Raw genomic sequence first — 24,565 nt, forward strand, 5'->3', positions numbered from 1 at the left:
TATCTTCAGTTTAGTGTAAAGACCTTGAGGTCCATTGTAAACAGCTGATGTATGTTCTGCACAAACACAAAAGGGTAGTCACACAAAGTACAGCAAGTCTATTATGAAAAGGATGAGTGTTATAAGACTTTATTGTAGCTGCACTGGAACAAATGTGATCAGAACACCTACAGTGGTAACTGTTAGAGAGGGGGTGGAGGTGTTGTTCAACTGCCTCCAATCACATTTCCCAGGAAGATGAGCACAAATCCTGCTTCTTTATTTAATAGGCTTTATGGTCTGAGTATGTTTGAATAGAATCACGTCTATATGTGCATGGTACAATACACCACAAAAAACACAGACTATCATTGAACGTCTTTCAAAATGACAGGAGATAATTAGTATGTTGTCAGGAGCTGCTTCCTTCTCACTTTTCTCCCTCAGTTTGTCTTGTAATGTTGAAAGAGGTCGCACACGCGCCCTGATTGGATTCTGAAGGCTTAGCTGTGCAGCAAGGGAAGGCGTGTTGTTCTAGGCTGGGTAACAAAGGTCGTGTACTCGTGCTCAGGAGAAATTCAGATGTGGGGGAAAGAATACAGATAAAACGAAGGAGACCCTGAGAGGGGAGCTTCACCAGGTGGGACTTCTGTGTGCTGAGCTTGGTTTACGTTAAAGCTGGGCTCTGTAACATTTCTGTTGTTATCCAGTAAGAATAATCCCATAACAACCTTTCAACATAATGTATATCAAGTGGTCTGAGGGAAAACAAGAATTCTGCACTCCTCTATGCTCTGTCTCCAGTCTGTCATCGGAGACTTAGACCACTCACAGGGCAGTTCAGAGAGAGGGAGAGAGAGGTGTGTGACAGTAAATCACGCATCTCACCTGTGGGGCGAGCCCAAGTATAGCCGAGACCGAATCTTGCATTGTGTTGCTTTGAAAGAAGAAATCATTTAAAACTGTAGAGTATAATATGTGCTGCGTGAAGCAAAGCTTTGGTGTTGTGCACAAGTTTGGCAGCAGGATCATATGTGCAAACACAAACTGCAAATGTTCACCTGTTTCTCATTTGCTGCACTGAACCTGTTCACCATCTACTCTCAGAGCTGTGTCTGGCCATTTGTAGCTCTACCTGAAGCTTGACTTTACACCACCATTGTGCAAAAAATTTGCTTTGCGTTATTGCCGTTGAATAGTTTTTAGCTTGGAAACTCTGACCAACAACAAAGACATGCAGAGAAACAGCGAGGTGGACGTGGACGTGTTACTGAGAGACCCTGGTGTGTTTACCTCAACCTGAATCTCCTCACAGCAGGAGGATCTCTCTACCCGGGGAGCAGAGAGGGTGTGATCAGCGGCCAGGCTGCATCTCAATAATTCAGGCTCGTCTGCTCTTCACCGCAGTCTGCTTCACACCCAGCTCCCTTCCAAAAAAGCTCAGTTCTGCCTGGTTACTGAACCATCACCACACCAGGTGACACACTGTACAACCACTTAACCTTCACCTACATGCTCTGCATACGGCAACCACCGCAAGTCACGGTTCGCGGCTTCCGGCAGGTAATCGCGGGCAGGAGGTGAGTGATTACTGGATGGCCCTGCCTCAACCCTGCAGCTCTGTCAGCCGATTTAATATTAGTGTTTGTTGCTTTCAGAACATTAGCTGATGATTCCACAGGCTCCACTTATGCTGTGCTTTATGGCCCACAATCACTGGCATAATGCTGGTGTAATTCAACATAATGATTAGTCCACACGCTGCTGAGGAATGACACTTCCCTGTAACTACATTTATGTAGCAGAGGCATTGATGAAATAGCCTGTACGTCAGCTGACACCTGGACTAGAATGCAGGAGTACAAAGCATCTCTACAAATCAGATATTGCAAATTATTCAGCCTGTTATGCCTAAATTGAAGCCTGGATACGGGGAAGCGCAGCAATCTAGAAATAAAACTTTTACAACTATGTACCTCACATTGTTTCAAAATGAGATTGAAAGCTTTATAGTCTCTATAATGGACCTGATAAAATCCAGATGCATGCAGCTTGTGAGGTGCACAGTTTACAACAAACGTGAATGTAGCACCACCAGCACCTACCAGACAAATCCAAAGTGCAAAAACTCTGAACTTCAATAATTGCTGCAGCAAACCAAAGTAAATGTCAAATCAAGCTGCCTGTCAGTTCTCAACAACATGAACAAAACTCGCTGCGTGCCTGGTTGCATTCCCTCAGGGTGTATTTCTCCTCTTTCTGAAGAGGAAAAACAAAGACCACGGCGAGAATATCCACTTGCTAATTTGAAAAGCAAACTAAACAGTGAACACGGCTGACTTGATGACAGCTGTCAGTGTGACAAGAGGTATTATCAGGTGGGATTTAAATTGTTATGCTGGAGGCAGCCAGGCGGTGTCCAGAAGGGATTTGGAAAGACAAGGTTTGGGAGGAGAGGGTCTGTTTAGTGGCTGTCACTCAAATGTATATCGTCATTCTGCCAGGCCTTTATGTAGTAGATATTTCCAGCTCTGAATATTCATAAGCGATAACTTATAACTGTTCCAAAAAAAGGCAAAAGCAAGAACTAAGCCGCAAGCAATTAAATAACAAAGGTAAACAATGGTTCTGGGAAGGAGCTGAAAACACAGCAAGTTCTTATTTTCATATTGACCATAATTGTTTCAGGGAGAGGGCACGGTGGTTAGAGAGGAACAACTAGGTTTGTTATGACTGGACAGATGCTTTAAGCTCGACACATTTAAGTGTAGATGTAAAAGCAGGAATAATCCATCTGCGCGGCACATAGAGTTAACAAAGATTTGTCAGAAGGAGTCAACACGTCATCCACTGTGGCAGGTTTCCATTGCGCCAAAGGGGGCAAAAAAGTCCCTGTCAGACTCGACAGATTATATTATCGCTGTCGAAGATGTTTGAGTTTTACCCCTTTTGGTTTGTTTATTTGTCTGTCTGTCGGGGAGATTACACAACATTCAATGAAATGATTTCCATGAATCTTTATTGAAGGACGGGACGTGGGCCAAGAAAGAACCCATTGTATAATTCCACTTTTGCAAACCTGCAACTGCAAAGCATCGCACCAGACATATTTCAATACCAACAATTACCTTCAAGTCATCTTCGGACCCGCTTGGACCCATTAACATTTGGGGTCAAAGGCTGCATCATAGGCTTTCACAATAAACAAAGCCTTTGTTTTAGATGTTACAAAAACTGCACAATCATTAACATTTTTTATTTTTACATAGAAAACACTCTTTAGTTCTCACCTGCTGCTCGCCCGTGTTAAGTTTCAACCGGGGCTCGTACCCATGAATTTATATGAATAATTTCTACTCATTGCACAACATTTTTTGCATGTGCAAATGAGTCCCAACAATTGGGCAACATTTACAACAATTTAGGGGAAATTTGTTGCAGATCTTCGTAAAAATACAGATTAAGTGGATTTGAATGTGGTTTGAAAGGGGGCTGTTGGACCTTGGCGGAGGTGGGCATAACAGTAAGTGTCAGTGTAGTTACACTTGAAATTGCAGTTTATTGTCCTATACATAATCTTCAAATAAACCTATGAGCCACAGAAAATGCAACTGGTTTTAGGCTACAGAGTCTGTCAGTCACAGGTTCACTTCCAACCCGGCCCTTAGCTGCATGTCTTCCCCACTTTATCTCCCCCTCTGTCATGCTTACGCTGTCCTTTGAAAAAAAAGGTTTATGCCCAAAGAATATCTTCAAAAAAATGTGGTGGTTAATGAGTATATTCATAAACAGGATACAGTTTCATAAATGTGCAATCTCCTTCTTTATGTTCCTGACAGGAAGTTGCGATACCACGACCCACTCTCATGCTCCTGAAGCTGGAGCTTCCTACAAATGCAACAGAACACTTTGCAAATCACAAGCAGTAAATCGTGGAGAGGAAGTGATGAATTTTAAAAAGTAAAATGCCTATGCAATACTTTTTTTGTATTTTACACGACTGGGGTGAGGGAGGTAAAGCAATCAAATAATGAGCTGCATCAGTGAAACAAAGTGTGATCATCATCAGATTTGCTGGAGGTCTCGCTTCCTCGACCACAAAAAATCATCCTTAGCAGTTACACAGCAGGCTTCACAAACTCTAATAGAACAGACTTTCAAAATAAGTTATCTCAGCACTAATACACATTGTTTACAGCATATATAGACCAAACAAATATTTATATGCATTTAACTGGATGAAAGCATTATACAACTATAAATGTTAAACAGCAGGTAAAGTTGGCATTACCTTTAATTTAGCCCTGAGTACTGTCTGCAGGTATTCACATGGGAGCCCAGCCTGTCTTTAGAGCGCTCACTGCTGCACACTGCTCTGAGCAGACAGTAAAAACTGAGGGCAGCTCAGGAGAGTATCAACACTTTTACCTCCTCACATCTTCTCCCACTTGTGCACTGGTAGCGGGATGGTGAGAGGACAACAAGACTCCAGTGAGAAAATCAACCTGCGCCATTAAAAGCGAGGAGGGACAAGATATGGACTTTTGAAAAGTGGATATGTTGCCACCAACGCCGTGAAAAATGTGCCTTCAAAACACAAAAGGGAAAAACAGTTGAATCCAAAGCTGACACACCAGAAATCAGACAGGTTGGAACCAACTTATGAAGATGCCAATTTCCTTTTTAGCCAACTAGCCTGCTTCTGCAGTCAGACCTCCACTTCTCACCTGCCGCCCTTTAACAAAAACTAAAATGCTGCTTTCACACATGCGCTGAACCTGAGATGTAAGAACAGGAATGTCTGAGTCAGTTAGTGTGGACATTCTCCCAAGTTTGCCCTGGCAGCCCCTGAGTTAAAACTCTGGATAATAATCCGTCTAAGGTCATTTAACAGCAGGAGATCCTCCGGAGGATTTAACACAGTTGGAGTGTTGATGACATGTAATCAATGCAAAACTGAAGACAATACTAATATTTAGGGCATAAAAAAAATGTGCTGTAATGTATTACATTAAACCTCAGTTTAGATAAATCTGGTTTCAATGGAATAACCACTGGAATGACACAAAAAGAGTCTAAATCACAGTCATGGCTGTCAGATTGAATTATCTCAGCTCTGCACACTTGGAAACAAGCTAAAAAGGCAGCGTAACAAGGGCAAGCACTGGTGAGACAAAGGCCTGCAAGCCGCTAACCGCATGCCAGACTCCGCCTACACTTCCCAGCAGGCACTGCCCTCATGTTGCAGACCTGTTGGCTGACTGCTGCCAACATTTCACTGGCAGAAGTCTTCTGTTAAGGCATGCGTCCAGTCAGCACAACAGTCTAACACCTCGGCTTCAGGAGCCAGTCGCCCTTTTATTTCATTGTGCACTACTCTGCAGTAACACACGAGATTAAACAGCATCTCTGTGTTGGAATAATAATATAAAGTGCTTAAAATTAAAGTACTTCCATAATGGAAACAATTAGAAGAGCCTATTACATGAAAATATTCCTAATCATCATGTGAACCTGTCATCCATGCAATGCTTACAACCTTACACTCACCAGCGCTCACAGGATTTAACAGCTTTTTTCGTCTCTTTCTCTCTCACTCTCTCTCACAAGTTCTTTGTCATTAATAATCTATTTCAGGTTCTCACACTGAGCGTGTACAGCATATGAAGTCAATAAGGAGCTCGGTGAGAACCGTCACATTGGAAATAGAGCAGCTCTACAACTTCCAACGGAGACCATTGGTAGGTGAAATCCAGTAGGCTGGCGCAGCGAGCGGTTTACCCCGTGTTCTTATCTCTTGGCAGAGCAAAGCTGAGTCGCTCACTGCCACATGGCGCCCGGATACACAGAGAGACGCAGTCACCAACTCACATATAGACACACACTGGCTTTTATGATCCGTTCCCCAAAAGCACTTCCGTAGGTTCAAAAGAGGCAGTAGCTGTAAATCAGAGGCTGGAGCCAGGTTTCTCTATTAGATCATGAACAACAGGGTAAAAGAAGGAAACATGGTCATTTCATCTGATCTAAATATGGTTGTGTTCCCTCTTTGTGAACTCGTACACAGTATGAAGTGCATTAGACACAATGTAAGAGGAAGAGGATAAAGACTGGTTTGCATTCCAAGATGTGAAAATGAGGATGTCTTTGAATTGTTTAAGTAAAACAACTGTCTTGTAATTGTGCTCTTTAGCGAGGCATCCAGTAAAAGATAAAACTGATTAAAATTATGTGCGTTCACAGCTTGTCTGAGTACAAATTTTCCAACTTATACAGAACTAGCACACAAATTGATGGCAATCCATCCCATAGTCACTGAGACACCAATCTCTGATATTAACCAGATGAGTCTGAAAAAGACGGTGCCATTTAAAGAGCATTTTCTGACTACCAGAATAAGATCATACTCAGAATAGATTCGGTCACCAGAAATGCTGAAGAGCTTTTATTTTGAAACAGGTAGGCTACAGGACGTGTAATGACATATTCAACAGTTAACCATTGAAACTGCACTGAAAGATAATTTTCTCTGTTTAAGTTAACCACGCTCTGAATGAGGAAAAAGAGGGTGGAGGATGGGGGGGCTACATTAGGGGAGCTAATTAGTATAATTAGCAGGAACTCTTTTATTCTGGTGGGACTGAAAGTAAATGCCCAGTCGCTGCAGAGCAAATTTGAAAATTAGTGTCAGATTTCCAGCGAAGCTGCACTGGTATGATTTTTGTGCAGCCAGTTTAGGAAGTGGTTAAAGATTGAATGATAGATGAGAAGATGCATGTCGATCCCAACTGTCTGCTTAATATGATGCTATGTGTAACATTAAAGAAATTGCTTTCAGTGCTTATGCTAAGCTAAATGAGTGGTGACTCTCAGTGAGAAAGAAAATAAGCATATTTTTCTACATGTCTAACCAAAGAACAAAATAAATCACAATGTCCTTGACTCACAAATGTCAAGTTCCTCGAGGGGGGAAAAACAAAACTATCCACGTCCAAAGTCTTGGAAAATAAAAGCATATAACAAATCTGATACCAGGCAGGTTTAACCAGTTGCTATTCAGCTATTTGAAGGGCAGGAGTCATCAGCTGATAGCAGCCGTGTCTATAAAACCTAAGTGGATTATTTCTTACCACACACATCTGAAACTCTGCCTCTTGACGAAGAACTGGAGATTAAACTCCTCTGTGTCACCAGCTGCAGGATATTGTTATAACCCAAATCTCTGGTTAAAAAAAATAAAATCAGATTTAATGGGGAAGGGGTTCTCTGGGAAAACATGCCACACTTGTCAAGGAAGGAGATTTTTAGCATCGTGTGTGTTACTGAGAGGAGATGGAATCTGGTCAGGATCGGAGGCATCTTTCTGAGAGGATTACCAAACATGACCAACCAGAGGGTTTACCAACAAGGTAGAACTAGACACAGCTACTAAACCCAACTGAGAGCAGGTATCACTTGGATTATCACCTGGATTACACCATGTGGAAAATGTGAAAGAGCACGAGGGGTCAAATTGGGAGAAAAACCTGCGACACACTTTCAGGTTTAGTTGAAAGAAAGACTTTAATTGCCTCTTCAATCTTTTTCACATAAAAACTCCACTGCGATGCACCAAGGCAGTGTTAGGATTCATGCAGGCAACAACACAACATGAGGATGAAGAACCCTGCATGTGCTGATAGGCGAGATATGAAAACACCACACTGCACAAGGCAGGATGGAAAGAAATGTATCATCCATATAAAAATCGAGTATTTGTGCAATTGACAACGGATCTGTAATCGTCTGCCTCTCAGTATTTAATCTGCTATTCACTAAAGCAGCAAGGGTGATGGCAAGACAGCAAGCCAGATAATAACACGAGAAGAAGAAAGCCCTTGATGTGATCCAAGGGAATTCAGTCGAGGAAGGGGTAGCAGACTCATATCAAACGCCAACGCTCCCTGCCACAGTCTGCAGCTTGGCGTTTTGCCCCCGTGTTTACGGTGTGGGAATAGTCTGAAGCCGCGCTGAACGTCGTTGAAAGAGAGCCTTCAACGTGACAACAATGTCTGTCCCAGAGTAACAGCTAATGTCTGGCACCTCTAACTAAATCATTTCATTTAGAGCCTCTGATGCTCAGACAGAGGGGATGTAAAATGCATTTCCACGCCAAGCTTCTCAATCGCTTGCTGTCCTTGCGAACATAATGAACAGATTACCGTTTGCACCCTTGTCCCATTGTGCTTCTCCGACGAGTGCCTGGCACCTTGTGGGGGGATGTTTTTTAGTGCCTGTCCTCTCGTTCCAGAGTGAGGCCCAAACGATAATGACTGAAACTAGTTTAGCAGCCACAGGAAATAAAACAACTCGCCAATTAGTGGAGAAATGGACTGAGGCTGACAGTATCGCCCGAGTGGATGGCTCGGGAGATGGAGAGGTTGAAATGCCAAGTGTCTGTATCCCAGCACCCTCAGGCCAAAGTCCTGCAGACACTGCAAGTCTACACCCAATTTACCAATTTGCTCTCCTCTGTCCTGACTCGTGTTAATAAAATGCTAACCATCTCAATATCCATGACTGCACTCTGCTAACCACCTCCCCTCTAGTTAAATTCAGCTCCTCCTGTCCTTTTTCTCTCCCACAGAAAGAGCCTGTAACTCTTGCCTCTGCTTAATCAGGAGGATTGCTTATTAAGGAAAAGCTCTCGGGTGCTTCCTAAATTGGGGAGAGGACAGTCTCACCAGTGCGATAACTACAGATTTATGTCAGAATTAGAAGTAAATAGCTGCACTGGTTATTCCCCTTCTTTAATTAAGCCAGCACTTTCTCCGGGCCTTCGTCCTGTGCGGTGAGTCTGACCCTCTGCGGGGCAGATGTTAGCTTACGAAGCAACTCTGTCATGTGTAGGATGGTGTGTGGAACAGCCATTTTTCGAGTTCTCCCTAAAGGTGGAAAAAAGTCTCTGGCAGCTCATAAAGCTATATAGTTGTGAGTTTGAGTGTTTCTAGCTCAAATTTCACTCCCTTTGACTTGTTTTGAACGTGTGCCGTCTTTTTGAAGTACTAATCCACTGTCGATGAGTAGTCATCCAAAATTATACATGGCAGCAAATGTCAAATTACATCTCGGTGCGAGGATCAAGCTGATCTTGCAGGAAATTGTAGTTATCACTGCCGACGCTGTGCTTTAAAGACTTTTCCATCTGTGGCCTCTCGTCTCCTTGACTTTTATTTTGGATCCTACAAGAAAAAAGGTGCACGTCCCAACACAATGTTACACCCTCTCAGCAGCTGTCTGTACAACTACCTGAGATGAGCAGCGGAAAAATGCTCTCCTGAAGTTCATGAGGGGGTACTCATGTTCAGATGCGGCGTTCAATTTCCATCAGTGATAGTATTGATTTGGGAGTTTGCCCACTGCTCTGTGCAGGCCAGACACAACAGATCTCAGGGTTTGGGAGCTGTCAGTCAAGGTAATCCAGGAGTCTTTCTCGAAGGCTGTCAGGTTGACGGCCTCACACTTCCTCTCAAACAAGAGGGATGACAGAATGGGCCTAAAAGCTTTCTGAGAGAGGAGGAATGCTCCAGAGGAAAAGGCAGCGAGACCACAAAGGCAACGTTAAACATCTGTCAAAGAGTCATTTCTCTCTCACTCATAAAAGAATCACTCACTGATGCATTGAATCAACTACTGCTATCATTTGATTACCTCCACTAAGGAGGTAGGATTGTTGGTTTGTTTGTAAGATCACACACGAACACTGTGTGAAAGGATGTGGTACATCAGGGAAAACCTTATTGTGTATTTTTGACACTTTCACCATTTTTCCAAGCTATGATTCATGGATCTTGATAAAAAAAAAATCAGGTGTGTTTAAGGAAAGGTTTAGTAACCGACTTACATCTGGCCTCAGTCTGACAAGGTACATTTTTGCATCGTGGCATTACAGTATTTATTTATTGGCTTCTACTCAGAGACGAATTCCACTCATCTCTGTTCAAGCAGTGATCCAACAATGAGTTTAAAGAGATAAGAAATGAAAAGTAATCTCTGCAATATAGTCACCAGCCTCCACACTGCTATCTACTTCCACGACGTTGAACATGATGCACCCAAAGGTTTGTTATGCGTTTAAAATGGCAACCACCTCTAACTGCATTTTTCACTTCCAGTCAGGACGACATGAACTTGTCACACAATCCTGATCCCAGGGTGTGTGGCATACGTGTGATTTGTATCTCAACGCTGCAAGTGTGGATTTGTCAGTGTTGCCATGACAGTGAGTCAACGTTGCTCACCTGAGACAACGATCAGAGCAATCAGTATAATTGCAGTTTTGAATTAAATGGTATTAAGAAACTGTTACTTTGCACATCCTTTACTTTTTTTTTTTAACACCAGCACAGCAGTTCACATGGGTTTGGCCCTGCACAGTTGCTTGCATCCTAAAATAGATGTGAACAGTCATCTGAAACAGTAAGATGTGAGCTCAGAATCCATGAAAGTCTGTGGTGTGCATGTAGATATAGACACAAATAGAAATGGACACTGAGGCAAGCATGCACAAACACGCGCGTTAGAGGAAAAAAAAAAAAAAAAAAGGTATTTATCTTGCTGATAAAGGACATGAGGTACTGCTGCTGCTTTGAAATGCTAAGGAGAGGAGCATGTGCCACGGTTGTGAGAGCATCTGACCCCCCACCATGGATAAAAATGAGGGATGGGATTAGTGGGATTGCTATATTCAGAATACTCCCACTTATCTGCTGCAATTAACATTAAAAAGGCCCCAACACACACAAATGAAATCACGAGTGCCTGTAAATATGAGTGCAATGCTTTTGGGCTCTGTAAGCTTGTCTGTGTCAGCCTGCCTGTTTGGTGTGCTTACCATTTATTAGCCACGTCCCAGAGAGGGAGGGGGATATTGTGAAGATGAGCGTTGGAGCAAGTTGGCTCTGGGAATCTGCGCCAGAGGTTCAGAGATCAATTAAAAGTCAACAGATTTCTCCAGCGGCCCACTGCTGCGTCGCCATCTATTCTCAGAGCCACATGGACAAACTATAATTTTCCATGAGTGATGAACTGTGAAATGCAACAAAAGCCCACGTTACCACACTGAGGAATTAGAGCCCAATAGAAGAGAAAAGGGGTAAAAGTCATTTGCTGAATAATAGTCTATACGTGAGGGAGAGAGAGAAAAATCCCTGTGTCATAGAAAGGCCCATATGGTTGGTTGCTATAATGAGTCCTCAAATCCAATGAGTGCACTGAGCGTTTAACCACCAAGCGATACTTTATTTCTGGGTGACTGCTAGTTAATAGCGATAGCCTTCAAGATATTCAGAGGGTATGAGAGATTATTCCATCTCTGACGTATATTTTATAAGGATTTACTGGAAATTCATTCTCTCTGTATCTGGCAACCAAATCTGAAAGAGACTCAAATGTGTTGTTGTTTCCCTAAATGAAACATTAGCTCTTCTTATGATTTCTGTCTCAAGTGTGCAAGAGAATAGTTTCCAAGTTTTAGCTTTGAGCAACGCGAAGGCTTTTCCATCCTCCAGCCTCTCCTCTGCACACTTCATGGCAAAGAAAAGGATGTTTTTCCTCCAAACTTTGAAAATAAAAAGTCAACACAAACACCCTGTGGGAGGCGGGAGTCAAGGTGGCCCCCTGTTATCTTGTTATGGCAGTGTAAACGGTGAGACAACACTGAACACCTTGATGGAGCCCAGATAGACGAGTCGCACGCTCGCGCAGCGCAACATCACAGAGAAACACCTGATGTTGTCTGCATACCAACTTCTCTCCAACTTCACTTTTAAAAAACTTTTCTCCCTGGGAGTGAACACGTCTTACTGTTTGTTTGCTTTTCTCTTCAAGCAGCACCCTCATTTCCATTCACACTGTTAAAAAAGAAAAACAAAGCCACATAATGATGTGGAGATGGTAAAGGCTGAAAATGGTAGGAATCAGGATTACTCTTGTATCAGTGTAGAGCTGGTTCCTCCCATACACTTGTATATAAAGATGGAAGATGCGTCACCACTTCCTCCCACTATTCAGAGATGAAGATAACATGTCTTGAGCATGAATGCTGCTATCTTGCCAGAGTCTGTGCAGTAGCAATCGGGATGGAGCTGCAGCAGCGAGATCCCATTCACACATTTTCTGTTATGACGTTCATGACGTTTCATCAAAACCATACTAACTGGAAAAATGGGCATTTGAACAAAAATGTGTGATAAGAACTACTTGAATTGACAGAAAGCATCTTTGAAAAAGTATTTAGACTTTTTAGTATGGTCAATGTCCCATTTGTTAACATGGAGAAGACTTAAGATTTATACTGCAGATGGTGGCGATCAATACACTTTTGGGTCATGTCATGTCGCCCATCTCATTCTATGGTCCTGCCATGTGCAACTTTGACTTCATATCATTTAAATTGTAATTACAAGAAGCAGAGCAGAAAAAAACATCAACGATTGCATGATTTCTGTATTTGTGTATAATTCTTACTGAGGTGAGATTCCTACCATAGGCCTCAAGGGGTTTCTTTCATCTCGCCTGAACATTCTTTTTTTTTCTTTATCTTTGTTCTATTCCCATTGTTTTGTTTCATTGTGCAAATAAATCAAATCAAATCAAGGCTCAGTCTTTCAATCTCCCACTTAGTTAGAAGAACCATAGACATGTTGGCTGACTGTTGAGACAACAGAATAAAATGAATCTGGTTTCTCTTGGTAAAAAAATGCGACAACGAAAACAAGTAGCCTCAACGTTCAACTTCTGTCAGCATCACTACAGCTAATTAACCATCTTAGGGTTAATGTGTCGACACATTAATGACAACAACAGATGTTTTGTTCCTAGTTCTTCCCTTTCGTCTAGAAAGCGCAATTTGAATTCCCTTGTTGTTGCTTAGTCTGATCTCACAGTTTCCGTATGTCACAACGTAATTAGCTGCTTAGCTTAAATACTTTGACAAAAGATGTCAGAGGTGAGAGTTTTCAAATTGCAAAAACATGTTTGACCTTAAGTTCCAGGAAAACATGCTTTTAGGATGAGGACTGGCCAACCCTGTGTTAGATGAGATGAGCAGTCCTTTAACTGTGTGTTAGTTATGGATCTGATTAGAAGGGCGTGTACGCAATCTCAGCTCTGATCATGTGATTTATGGCAATCACCATGGCAAAAATATTTGTGAGTATGGAGGCACAAGGAAGAAGTTCACATCTCACTGAGCATCGTTCTGTGTGGGTAATGAAGTCAAACTTAACCTAATTTATATAAATGTGTCTTTGAAATACATGAACAAATTAGTTTCTGTGGCTTCATATTTGTTTACTGGACATTATTTGCTTTTCGCAAATTATTAGTTATTAAATTAGTTATTAGTTCACTTTGACCGGGTCAAGCACACCTGATCACAGTAATAAAATACATCTTCTGGGACATAGAAAATCATTCAGTGAATGTGGCACACACACACACAGACGAGAAGAAGGATGGGTGTTTCCTCACTCAGTCTTCCACAGACTGTGAACCATGCTGAGCCACAACATGCCCATAACAGGAAGTGTGAGTTTTTCTGCCAACACCTGTTTAATGGACTTCTCTTGAGCCCGGTCTGGGCTGCTTGACAAGTCTGTGTTTGTCTTGGCACTTGAAGGCCTGGAGGAGCCGAGTGGTTGGAGGAAATAAGAAAAATGATAAAAATTCAGACAGTGCCCGACGCTCATGCAAACTTTATGGCAGGATGGGTCGGAGTGAATATGATGAGAGCCTCCTGTGACTGCAGCGCGTATAACCTTCACACGGGCCGGATAGATGCCGACTGTCCGACAGCTCTGTGCTGTGTTAGACAATATTCAACCTATTCTCTCTGCAGTGGTAGCGTTTCAGCTGAATGTATCAAGCTACAAACTGAAAGCTTGTTATGTTACTGAGTTCAGATTAGGAGAACATGAGAAAAAGGTGAACAGGCTGCAGGATTCAAAGTCTTCCACAGGAGACTCTGATTGGTGTTAGTCTCAGAACTAAAACAGTCAAGTTGGATGATTTAAGGGTTGTTAAATATCTCTACTTGGCTTTAACCATATTAAGTTGTACAAGAAACATTTTCTCACATTTATTCTGAAGAATGACAGTGATTTGTTGGTTGCTTGGTTTAGGGAGCAGTGTGGCTTTTCATCTGAAAGAGCTTTTAAACTCTTATGGGGTTATGGGGCAGAGTGAAGCATGTGCATGTGTCTGACATGCATGTGTCATGGCTATGAGCATTTTTCATATTTGTCATTGAACTGATTTTATTTCTTTACCTTCAAAAGCTTTAAATCCTCATTTTAAAGTGTTTTTTTTACTGAAAAATAAAATAAATGATTCCATTAATATTTCAAATTCCATCTGCATTGACTGATAATCACAGCAATATGTAGTGCATATATATATATATATATATACAGAGAGAGAGAGAGAGAGAGTAAATATTTAGTGGTAGAATTGGTGGTAATGTGACTTACAAGCTTTAACCTTGTAGATAGTGTACTTTTTGGCTTCTGCATGACGACAGTTGTTCTACTCAAAGTGTTTCCTGTCAAGTGCAATCATGAATTTACTGTAAAGTGCTTTGTTTACTCACTTAACTTCAAATTGAAAATGTTTGCAGAGGGCTGATTAGACTGATTAATTAAATTACATCAAAGAAAAGACTTTACTCCCTTGAGCACAGATTGAGGCCATGTGTGAAAAGTCAGCCGCGTCTCAAACACTGCCTGGCAGGGAGTGATGTAATTTGTAAGAAATAATAATGCCAGATATCACTAATCAAACTAAAAACAATGATTTGTGCTGCAGGAACTTGTGAATTACTAATTACCACACATTCTAAGCAAGCTTTGATTTGGTTTGTTCTGACAAAGATGAGAGAAAACACATAAAATGGATCAGGTCGACTCAGTCCTCTGATGTTAAACCGTTCTGCTGAATGAGCAATTCGTTTTTCAATGCTGGTTAATTGCTACTATGTTCCTGAAAAGTGACCTTTTCTTGAGTCAAAGCACAGATTTGAAGAGCTGTCTCTCTGCTCATTTTTCTAATCTGCCCCCCCACTCATGAAAAAAAACGAGGCAGGATAAACAAGTTCAAGAGACAGAATGTCACAGACGCAGTGAAGCCCTGAGAACAAGCCGCCGTCTCTTTTCTTTCCCTCTCATCTCCTCTAACCCTTACATCGACTGAGTGTTACAATATGAGATGAGACATATTGCTGCTGACAGCGCACTGTTTCTCAAGGAAATATCAGCATGGAGCCTGTTGAGAGGCGTCAGTGTGTGAGTGTGGGGGGGGTGGGGGGGGGGTCTGAAAACCTCTAATCAGGATCAGCTTAGAAAAAAGGTCAGATATATGTATATCACAATAAGAGGGAGCTCATGGCACCATCAACAAGACACCAACAGAATCATGTACTGGTGCTTGCATCAATTCTCTCAAATACCACCAGGAGAGTGGTCTGACTGCTGGAAATATTTGACAGGGCTGATGAAAACTGAACCCTCTAATAACAGGAATGATTAAACAGCCAAAGTTCAAGAAAAACACCTTAAACTTGAAGCAAAATCAGTGAAAAAGAACAGTCCTTCACTATGAGCTCCTGCTTCTCTCCCCCCTGCAGAGATGTGAGCCACTCCACTCCTGTCTCAGATTCTTTTCAACTGGAATGTACCATCTGCTCAGGTAAGCACAGGGGGTGGGGGGGTTCAAAGGGTACAAGTATTTGAACACTAATAACATTTCTGTACATAACAGATAAAACAACGCCAATTTAGAGCACATACGTATTATAGAGCGTCATCTATCAAAATATAACACCTTTATCCTTTTTACCACACTGCCCCCCCCCTATCAGTGCCCTGGGCCGGGTGAGTGAGTGAAATAAGGATGCAGACAAAAAAACTCCTCAAATCTATCCCCGGTATTTTTATCAGTTTCAACAGTTCGAACTAAAACATCCACTTACTGTGAACATACATTTAAAAATAGAGAATATAAATAATTTGAATATAAATGAAAAGATATAGAAATAAAATCTTTTCCGCTGGAGAGACAGAGTTGAAATTACGTCACACTTATTAAAACCTAAAGGCTTCTTCGCATTAGATGTGTTATTTTTCTTGTACGGTTAACGACATGTACACATGCAACCAATAAGACAGCATGTTGTTGACAACATCACATTCAGAAGCAGAAGAAGTAGCAGAACAGCTGTGCCAGATGTTGCAGCAGTTGTTCAAACTGTCTAATATTGTCTCAAATACGTCCTGAAGCAGCCTTTGAACAACTTAAGCTCGTGAACAGAGCTGTGAAAATCACCATGTTCTCTGCTCTGGTGTTTCAAATTCCCATCAAGCAAACTGGAAATAGTATCATATCATCCTCACTTGATGCTGATTCCATCGTTCTTTTTCCAAGGCATGTTTTTTTTAAGCTTATTATTTATTTACTAGGTGGCATGATGCTTAATGTGAATAATCAGGTGTGCCAAAATTTGCCTCAGAACAATTAGCTTTTTTCTATAGTTTATTCCCATTGATGTGCAAAGACAGAAGGGAATGGTTGTTTGATTGTTGAGCTCAGTCAATTTATCTTTGATGCATCTCACTGCGAAATATCCTGTGTATTATTTACCTCACTGCGTAGCACACTATACCATCCATCAAACATATATACTACACAATACTTTCTGCATGAATGAACCATATATAGTATGACTTCAATGACGTCATCATAACTGTTTCAGTCAAACCCAGTCTCAAACATGGGTACGCAGAGTACCAATGTAAGTTTCAGAGAGAATATGGAAACATGTTTCACACTGCAGCTGTAATGGAACAATAAATATCACATGGTTAGGGCAGAGCCCAGCGTCCACTTTTTACAGTAATTCAGTATATCACATTACTTTTCTTATTAGCAAAGCAGAGGAATTACGACCGCACTGGTGATCTACCTTCTCTTATCATGACCCCTCATTGGTACTAAAAAAAGAAAAACACAACCACATGCTGCACAGCCTTTTTAATAATCTGCTTCGTTTCCTCATTTAGATTTGATTGGCTATGAAATGCACCGGCCTGCCGGGACTCAGGTTTCAGCATTCATCAGCATTTCCTGGTTGTAAATTGATGGCACTAATAGAGACATCGCGTGCTTGCATGGGAAGGCGAGAGGACACACACACGCATGGTTTTTAAATGTAGTATTAATTATGGAGTTAAAACTAGAAAGGTTGTTCTTCTATGTTTAATGCCATGTGCATCAAACAAGAACCAACACATGTAAATGATGTTGTTTTGGTTTAAACCACAGGGGTCTCGTTCATAGACACTTTGACAAGTCACAATAGAAACAGAGCAAAGTTATAAATTATGAAGTTAAGGAGTGGCTGTTGTTAATTTTATCAAGAACATCCAGGATGTCTCCTGCTGTGCCAAGTCAAGATGTCTGCTGTGGCACTGTGTCTACAACAGACTCAGTTTTTCACTCAGCGGTGTTGAGTGTGTGCAACCTGTCCATGTTTCTAAAGGCCAGTCTGAGTCTAACTGGAGGGGACAGTGAAATCTCATATGATGGCAGATTCGTGTGCCAAAGTTCAGTGAATGCCAGCTTATTGCTATAGAAAAGGTCACTGGGCTCTAAGCAGAATGAAAAGTCTTTACTGGAGAGGGTGTGTGTGTGTGTGTGTGTGTGTGTGTGTGTGTGTGTGAAGCTGTCTTCCTCTATATGTGACCCTGGAACGAAGGCCGCAACCTGAGCTAACCATGCTCATATAAGCACCACGCCCTGGAGCTGCTGCATCTCCCTCTGTCTCCGTCTCCTCTCGTCAGGCGTTGGTGTCCGTTACCTTCAGCACTCCAGGAAGCAGACACCGACTTTAAGATGCACCCGCCTCTGCGGGCGTAAAATCAATTACCAGAGAGATGAAATTCTCCGATAACGCGGCCTAATGATAATTGCCCTGAATTTGCAATGATCTGACTTACGATACAAACCACTATTGGCATTGTAGCAGCATACTGGCAGCCGGAGTAGCTGGAATATCAATGGTAATTATTCCATGTTGATTTAGAGCCATGTTACTGCCAGGGGTAAACATAAACCAATTAGCCTCTATGGTAAGCGGCAGGGGTCATATTTCACTGATGGTTGTATGATTTGTGATGAGTTGAGTACAATAGAGAGAGGAAATGGTTATGTGGGATCTAACCGCTGCCTCTTTAATTGAAGCACTCCTATCACATTGACTGCCGGAGACATGTGGGTGGCGGTGCGTGACAAACTGCCACTAATTCAATAAGCGATCATCAGACTGTTAAAATGCTGGCAATAATATTAATAATACACTTGTTTTAGCCGTGCGTCCAGAAATAGAGCTGCTCCAGTGAAGAATCAGACACGGCTGATCACCGCTCCCCCACAATTCAGCCAGTTTACCCACAACACGGTCGCTGCAAAGCAAAAAAAGCAGAAACGTTTCGGGTTTAAATGTGGATCAATCAGAGGTCACGGGGGACGATCGTCCCTCAACTCCAACCCCAACTCAATGTGCCTCAAACCAACAGTTCCCGATCATGGGAGTAAGTGTTTTTTTCCCTCAAAAGTGCCTGAGAGACGTCGGGCTGGATAATGTGTCCTATGAATAAAACACATTAGCTACAAAACATGCTGAATAATTCACATTTCGGAGCCTCCATCCCGCCCCATGCAGGAGATATTAGTTCCTCAGTCACAGTTTGCTTTGCACTGAGTCCTCTGAGTCTGTCTCCCCCCACGCTCGCTCCCTCTCACTTCTCTCTTGATCATTTAGTCGCTGTCTTTGTCATCTGTGTTTTGTTAATCCCTCTCTGCTCTCAGCTGACTTTCTGCTGATGCAACTGTCTATTTATACTCCTCAAGTTACTACTTTTTTTTCCTGGAACGTCTCATAGTTTATCTGAAGCGCTCTCGAAGCTGTCGGAGCGAGGGGTGCGTTTGTTCTGAGAGAATCTTTGATGACTCGCTAACACACGAAGGCCCAAAATGGACTCGTCATTTAGTGTTAATCGGAGGCGACCAGCTGCGAGTTTCAAAGTGAGAGGGACCCGGAGTAAGAAGCGTGGCGGTTTGATAATTAAATACTTGACCTGATATGCGTCTCGTGCTCATGTTCTTTTCAGCTCCACCAGATATTTGTGATTTTCATGATTGCGATGTAATTTGCAGAATCAACAGCATCAGCGCAAACTTCAAAGAGCAATCCACTCAACCAATCACTGCTTTTTATTGCGCTGTTTAAATTTTAAATCCCTCTCATTCAACAAAACAGCACTTCGGATGCATTAAGATTTTACCAGCGCGCAACCATGTGGAGCCTTTTTATCAACTCAAGTCAATCATGGCAAATTTGCTCTGCGATTCAACAAGGCTTGCACTCAATTAAACAGAGGAAGAGCTAATCAGTTCATTATTTGAAAAAGACTCATTCGATTTTAAGTGTTCTGGTCATAATACAGCGTTAAGCACGACACATTTTTAAGTAAGCTGATTGGTTAAATTGTATCATTTGAAAAAAGGAAATTAAGACTCTTTAACTCTGATTCATTCCATTAATGTGAATGAAAAAAAAAAATCCCATCTCTGTTGCACAGTATTGCATTATGTTTAGTTTGTTCAGAAACAAGAGAAGAAGAGTCTGCAGCCATGTTGGCAGTTGTATGAGGCTCTGTTAAGGAAGTAGTGCTTTGACCTAAATGCTAATGTCAACTTGCCAACATGCTCACAGTTTTATGTGACATTGTTAGTATTCTGACTTATGCTCACCACTTTGTACCACATACAAGTCACAGCTGAGGCTGATGTAACTGTTTTAGTCAGTTTTGGACAAATCAAAAGATTTATTGCAAATAAATCCAACAGGTGACCACAAATGTTGAAGTAATGATGGTGCTATAGAGGAAAAGTCGTACAAGCTCTAATGTTGATAGGATTCATCCTCTGAGGATCATGAAAGTCTGAAAAAGTTTTCTTGGCAATTCATCTGATCATTGCTGAGGTTTTTCCCTTTGGACCAAAGTCAAAGAAATCCATATAGAGCCCTTACATACTAAATAAAGATGGACGACACGTTCAGTTTCTCCCACTATCCAGAAATAAAGCCAGAATATCCCAGACACCAACGCTGTCATCCTGCACATTTACAACCAGAGTCTGCTCCAGAAATAACTGCTAGTGGTTAACAGAAGCACAGAGAATGTAGCTGAGTACTGTACAACATATTTAATCTCAAATCCAAAAAAGCTTAAATAAGGAGGAAATGACTGCGAAGCAAAGAACCCTGGATTCCACCAATAACTTCTTAGAGTAAAAAACTATCAATGATGAGCGCTGCAACTGAATATTATGACATATTATATCTGGCTAATGTATTTGAGTGTGGAAACAGGTACTTAACTGGGAAAACGGGAAAGGTACTTAACCAACCTTGTGTATTTGCACATATAGTGCTCCACCTATGTTCTTATACAAACTGGGGTTTGTATTTTTAGTCATCCTGTGCAATATTAGAATTTTCGGGCCACTCACTCATCCGGCTCTGGCAAAAGACACATAGGGATTTCTTCTCACTTTGAAAGTCACAGCGACTGACGCTGGTGTATTTCTGTGGGAGCAATACGTGTTGTTTTTCATTGTTTAAGTCACATTATACTGTGTTTTTCTGAGAGTAAGCTGCATCAACAGCACATAAGACGGCATTTGCTGTGCACACACACACAGGGAGGCAGCTCTCTAAACAGCAGAACATGACGTCAATGGGCACAAACCTCCTTCTTCATCTGGAGCCACGTATCTGAGCCACACAGGCTTTGAAAGTGTCTGTCAGCTTGAGTAGATACACGATACAGACACATATAAGAAAGCTGCCTTGTTATTTTTTTAAGTAGTTGCACTTTGTTCTTTTTAATGGAAAGATTTGTGCAACATCCATACTACTTGAAAACACATCAACTCTGCTACTGATACTGATGCTGCTCCTATCCACACTACTCCAGATTTCTAGAGCCGCTAAAACAGAGGAATTTAGAAACATTTTAGTCTGGACGAACAGAAACAGAAATGTTTAGTAACAATAACGTAGATGCTCACAACCGCTTGCTGATTGGGTAAAACAATTCAGCCGGCTTTTTCCTCTGAAGAGACAATCTATTGTTTGAGCAGTCTGTGACACAAGTCCCGTGTCCAGTGGTACGCACATGCCCAGTGTACGTGAGTGGTCATGTAATATATGTTTTATGGCGTGTTAGTATGGCTGGGGAGTAAAACCAATATGGAGCCAAAATGGTTGTCTGGACAGAGATAGTTTTAGTTTAAAATCACAGCATGGTCAATATTGCTTGTACTCACCAGGGCGCAGTATGTCTCCGGAGGGTCTCCGCAGGTGATGTTGGGAGGATCCAGAGTAACCTTCAGGTACTGGGTCATGTCTGTCGCCTCTGGCTGGCAGGCCATGTAGTCCCAGGTTAGGCCTTCGTCTGTATAAATCTGGGACTTGCACACATCGTAGTGGCCCCACGCTGCAGGATAGTGCTGCATGGCTGCCTGGCAAACACCAGTCCACAGCGCCTGCAGCGTCAACGCAATATGGAAACGCATGACTGGTCCTCTCGCAGCTCCTTCTTGAGAAGCTGTATCTCCCGCTATAAGGTAGACGGAGAAGGGATCCCTCTTCTTCTATTTCCGCTCAGTACAGCTCACTCAGCTGGAGGGAGGAGGCATGCCAGTCTCCCTTCAGGTGGAGCGAGGGTCGGTTCAGTTGTCTTCTGAAGTTCTTTTTCGCTACGTCTCGCCCTTGGGGTTTTTTCTGGAGTGGTGGATAACTACAATGATGCTGAGGTCACCAGCCCATTGAGAAGATAAGAGGAGAGGACTAAGGGAGGGAGGACGGTGGAGGAGTAGGTGAAAGAAGAGGAGGGGAGGTGAGCAGGAGATTGTCCCCCCCTGACACGTTGATAGGAAGATGAGTGACAAGTCCCTTCAGCTCGCCTGGCCGTCAGTCATGGTCCTCGTCCTGTGTGGCGATGCAGCTGCAGAGAAACGAGAAACAGAGGAAGGAGAGAGGGGGTGAGTGAATATTAACAGTACGGACACAGAAGCTGGCACCACGGCGAGGGTGAAATGTGCATGTGTGAGCTGGATGGGTGTTGGGACGGTGTTGGGATGAGCTACCATGTCGGTGTTTGTTGTGCATCACACCAGAGAAAATCTGGAAGCGATGCCAATCGGGGTAAATTGGATCTTGCTGCTTTCACACCAAACCCTCATCTCACTCAGCGGTGTCAGGCATACAGTGTTACAGCTTGCCCCACCTCCCTCTCTGCCCACTGATCACACCCTGCACACCTCAAACACCCCACACTGCATGTGTTGAAATGATAACGAGCATATGGAAAGAGGAAATAAATAAAGTGTGGTCATCTTTGCCCAAAATATTTAGATTTCTAGCATCAAGTGAAGTCGAAAGCTGATCGGGTAAACCTGCAGATGTGGTGCAACCCTTGTGCTCACCTAATTAATCTCCTGTTAGAGTTAAAACAATGAGCTGAACAACACTATAGACAAATCATCCTGAATTAAAGACTCAGTTGATGGGAACAGCCATGAAGAGTCTGTGAGTACATCTATACAGGCGACACCTTTAACATCACACACACTGATCTGATCCAGAGTTCATAAAAAATAATGTTGACAGCTGCTTTCATTTCATTTCCACTGAACAACTGAAAATATCAACACCGGAGTTTCAATTTCACAGAATACAGTGGCCACTTTACTTTGCACAGCCCCACTTTGCCGTTTAACATAAATATCTTGTGACTGTTTTCAACTTTCATCTGTTTAAATGGTGGCTCTGTCCACAGCAGGAGTCACTGCACTACATCACATACAGTGATTTACTTCCCAGAACGCAAAGCATCCATTTATAACTGCCAACCGTTGTGGGCCATGGCCTTGCTTCCTTTTCTTTCAAGTTTTAGTATTGAAACAGCTGCAGTATTAAACATGATAACATTTACTCCTACACCTCATTTCATGTGTATTAATCTGAAACTCAATCACTGAGTCTTCTTTCACGGGTCTTTATTGCTCTGTTCAGTTTTTTGAATGGACTTTAAGATGTATTTTAAATCAGATGGTTTCCAACCAGCATGTTCCTTGATAGTAATGTTCTTAAGATTAATACAAAGAAAACAGATGGAGAGTGTATTTGATTCACCATCTGTCTCTCATATCTGAAAAAACATCATGCAGGATTTTTCATGTAAATATTTGTGTGTAATGACAGATCGTCTGTTATCCTGGAAGGATCACACTGAAGACGATATTTTCTCTTCCCCCTCAGGTCTTTGGTACAATTTCTTCTTTTCTGATTTTTTTTCTTTACTTTACTCTCATTATTTGTGTTCTGTAGTGTAAAACCATACTGCTTTAAGTGTCTGTCCACTACAGTAAAGTCCAACACTGAAGGTTAACCTATGAATCAGCTCATCATTATAACACGTCTCTGACCTTTAAACATGTCCTGAACAGTGAACACAGACTGTTACCATCAAACCAGAGATACAAGGTTTTGTGCGTCAGACGTAAGTAACTAGAAGCACAAGGAGAGCACCCCCCACCACTTTATCATTGTAAATACATTCATTGAGATCAGATACATCCAGATCATTATCTGGATCCATATAAACATTTTCAAGTGGCTCCTTGAGAAATTCACCAAAATGTAAAAAAAATGCATTTTCTCACAATTTAAAGGTTCAGTGTGTAGAATTTTCTGATATCTAGTGTTGAAGTTACATGTTGCAGCTGAACATCCCACTCAACACACCACTCAAAAAGTTAATGGTTTCTTTCCTGGTCCATAGTTAACCCTTCCACAAAGTTCAAATGAAATCAGTTTCTGTGTAATCCTTCTAACCAACAACAAGGAAAACTCTAGATTGGCCCTTAGATGAGAAACCTCCACCAAGACCCAACAGTCCCCTCAAGAAACCACATTTAAATTCCCTAGAGCCGGATTTCTCTTTGGATCCACATTAAATTGTACACACTGAGATTGTATCCTTGTCTTTCATCATCATCATCCTAATAGAGTACTAACAAAAATAGAAGAGGGCAGGTTTTTCGGCTTTAAGCAGCAGGCGACTAATGGAGACCAGAGTCAACGGTTGGACACAGGAGGGACAGAATGGTGGTACTTATTACCACACAGTTAGAATAGCAGCATTACATGAAATTAAAAGAAGAGTAGGGGGTGGTGTGTATTTGCATATAGCCCGTACAGCTGTATATGAAGTTTGCGTTTCAGCCTGAGGAGGATGAGCACATGCTGTGACAGACTGACGAGGTGACAGTAGAAGGAATAGCATACAGTTGTACACATACAGTTGTGTTCACATTTAACAGTCTGGCTGTGGCCTGAAGACAAAAACAACCACACACCCTCCAGATGATTGACGTCATTACAGAGAGCCAGTGATAAACAGTACAGATGTGAGGGTTTGGT

The 24,565-nt window shown here is 42.1% G+C and overlaps 1 protein-coding gene across 7 annotated transcripts in view; it reads right to left on the reverse strand.

Annotated features, from left to right (window-relative positions):
• ntng1a (netrin g1a) overlaps positions 1 to 24,565 on the reverse strand; it is a 249,908-nt gene that overhangs the window by 68,164 nt on the left and 157,179 nt on the right. For all 7 annotated transcript variants that reach the window (XM_069512898.1, XM_069512897.1, XM_069512896.1 and 4 more), the window contains one exon: positions 21,406 to 22,085. In XM_069512898.1, the coding sequence (XP_069368999.1) occupies positions 21,406 to 21,654 (249 nt within the window). In that variant the 5' untranslated portion in view covers positions 21,655 to 22,085. The remainder of the gene's footprint in view (positions 1 to 21,405; positions 22,086 to 24,565) is intronic.

This window comes from Paralichthys olivaceus, chromosome 17, assembly GCF_024713975.1.
Source record: "Paralichthys olivaceus isolate ysfri-2021 chromosome 17, ASM2471397v2, whole genome shotgun sequence".
NCBI lineage: Eukaryota > Metazoa > Chordata > Actinopteri > Pleuronectiformes > Paralichthyidae > Paralichthys > Paralichthys olivaceus.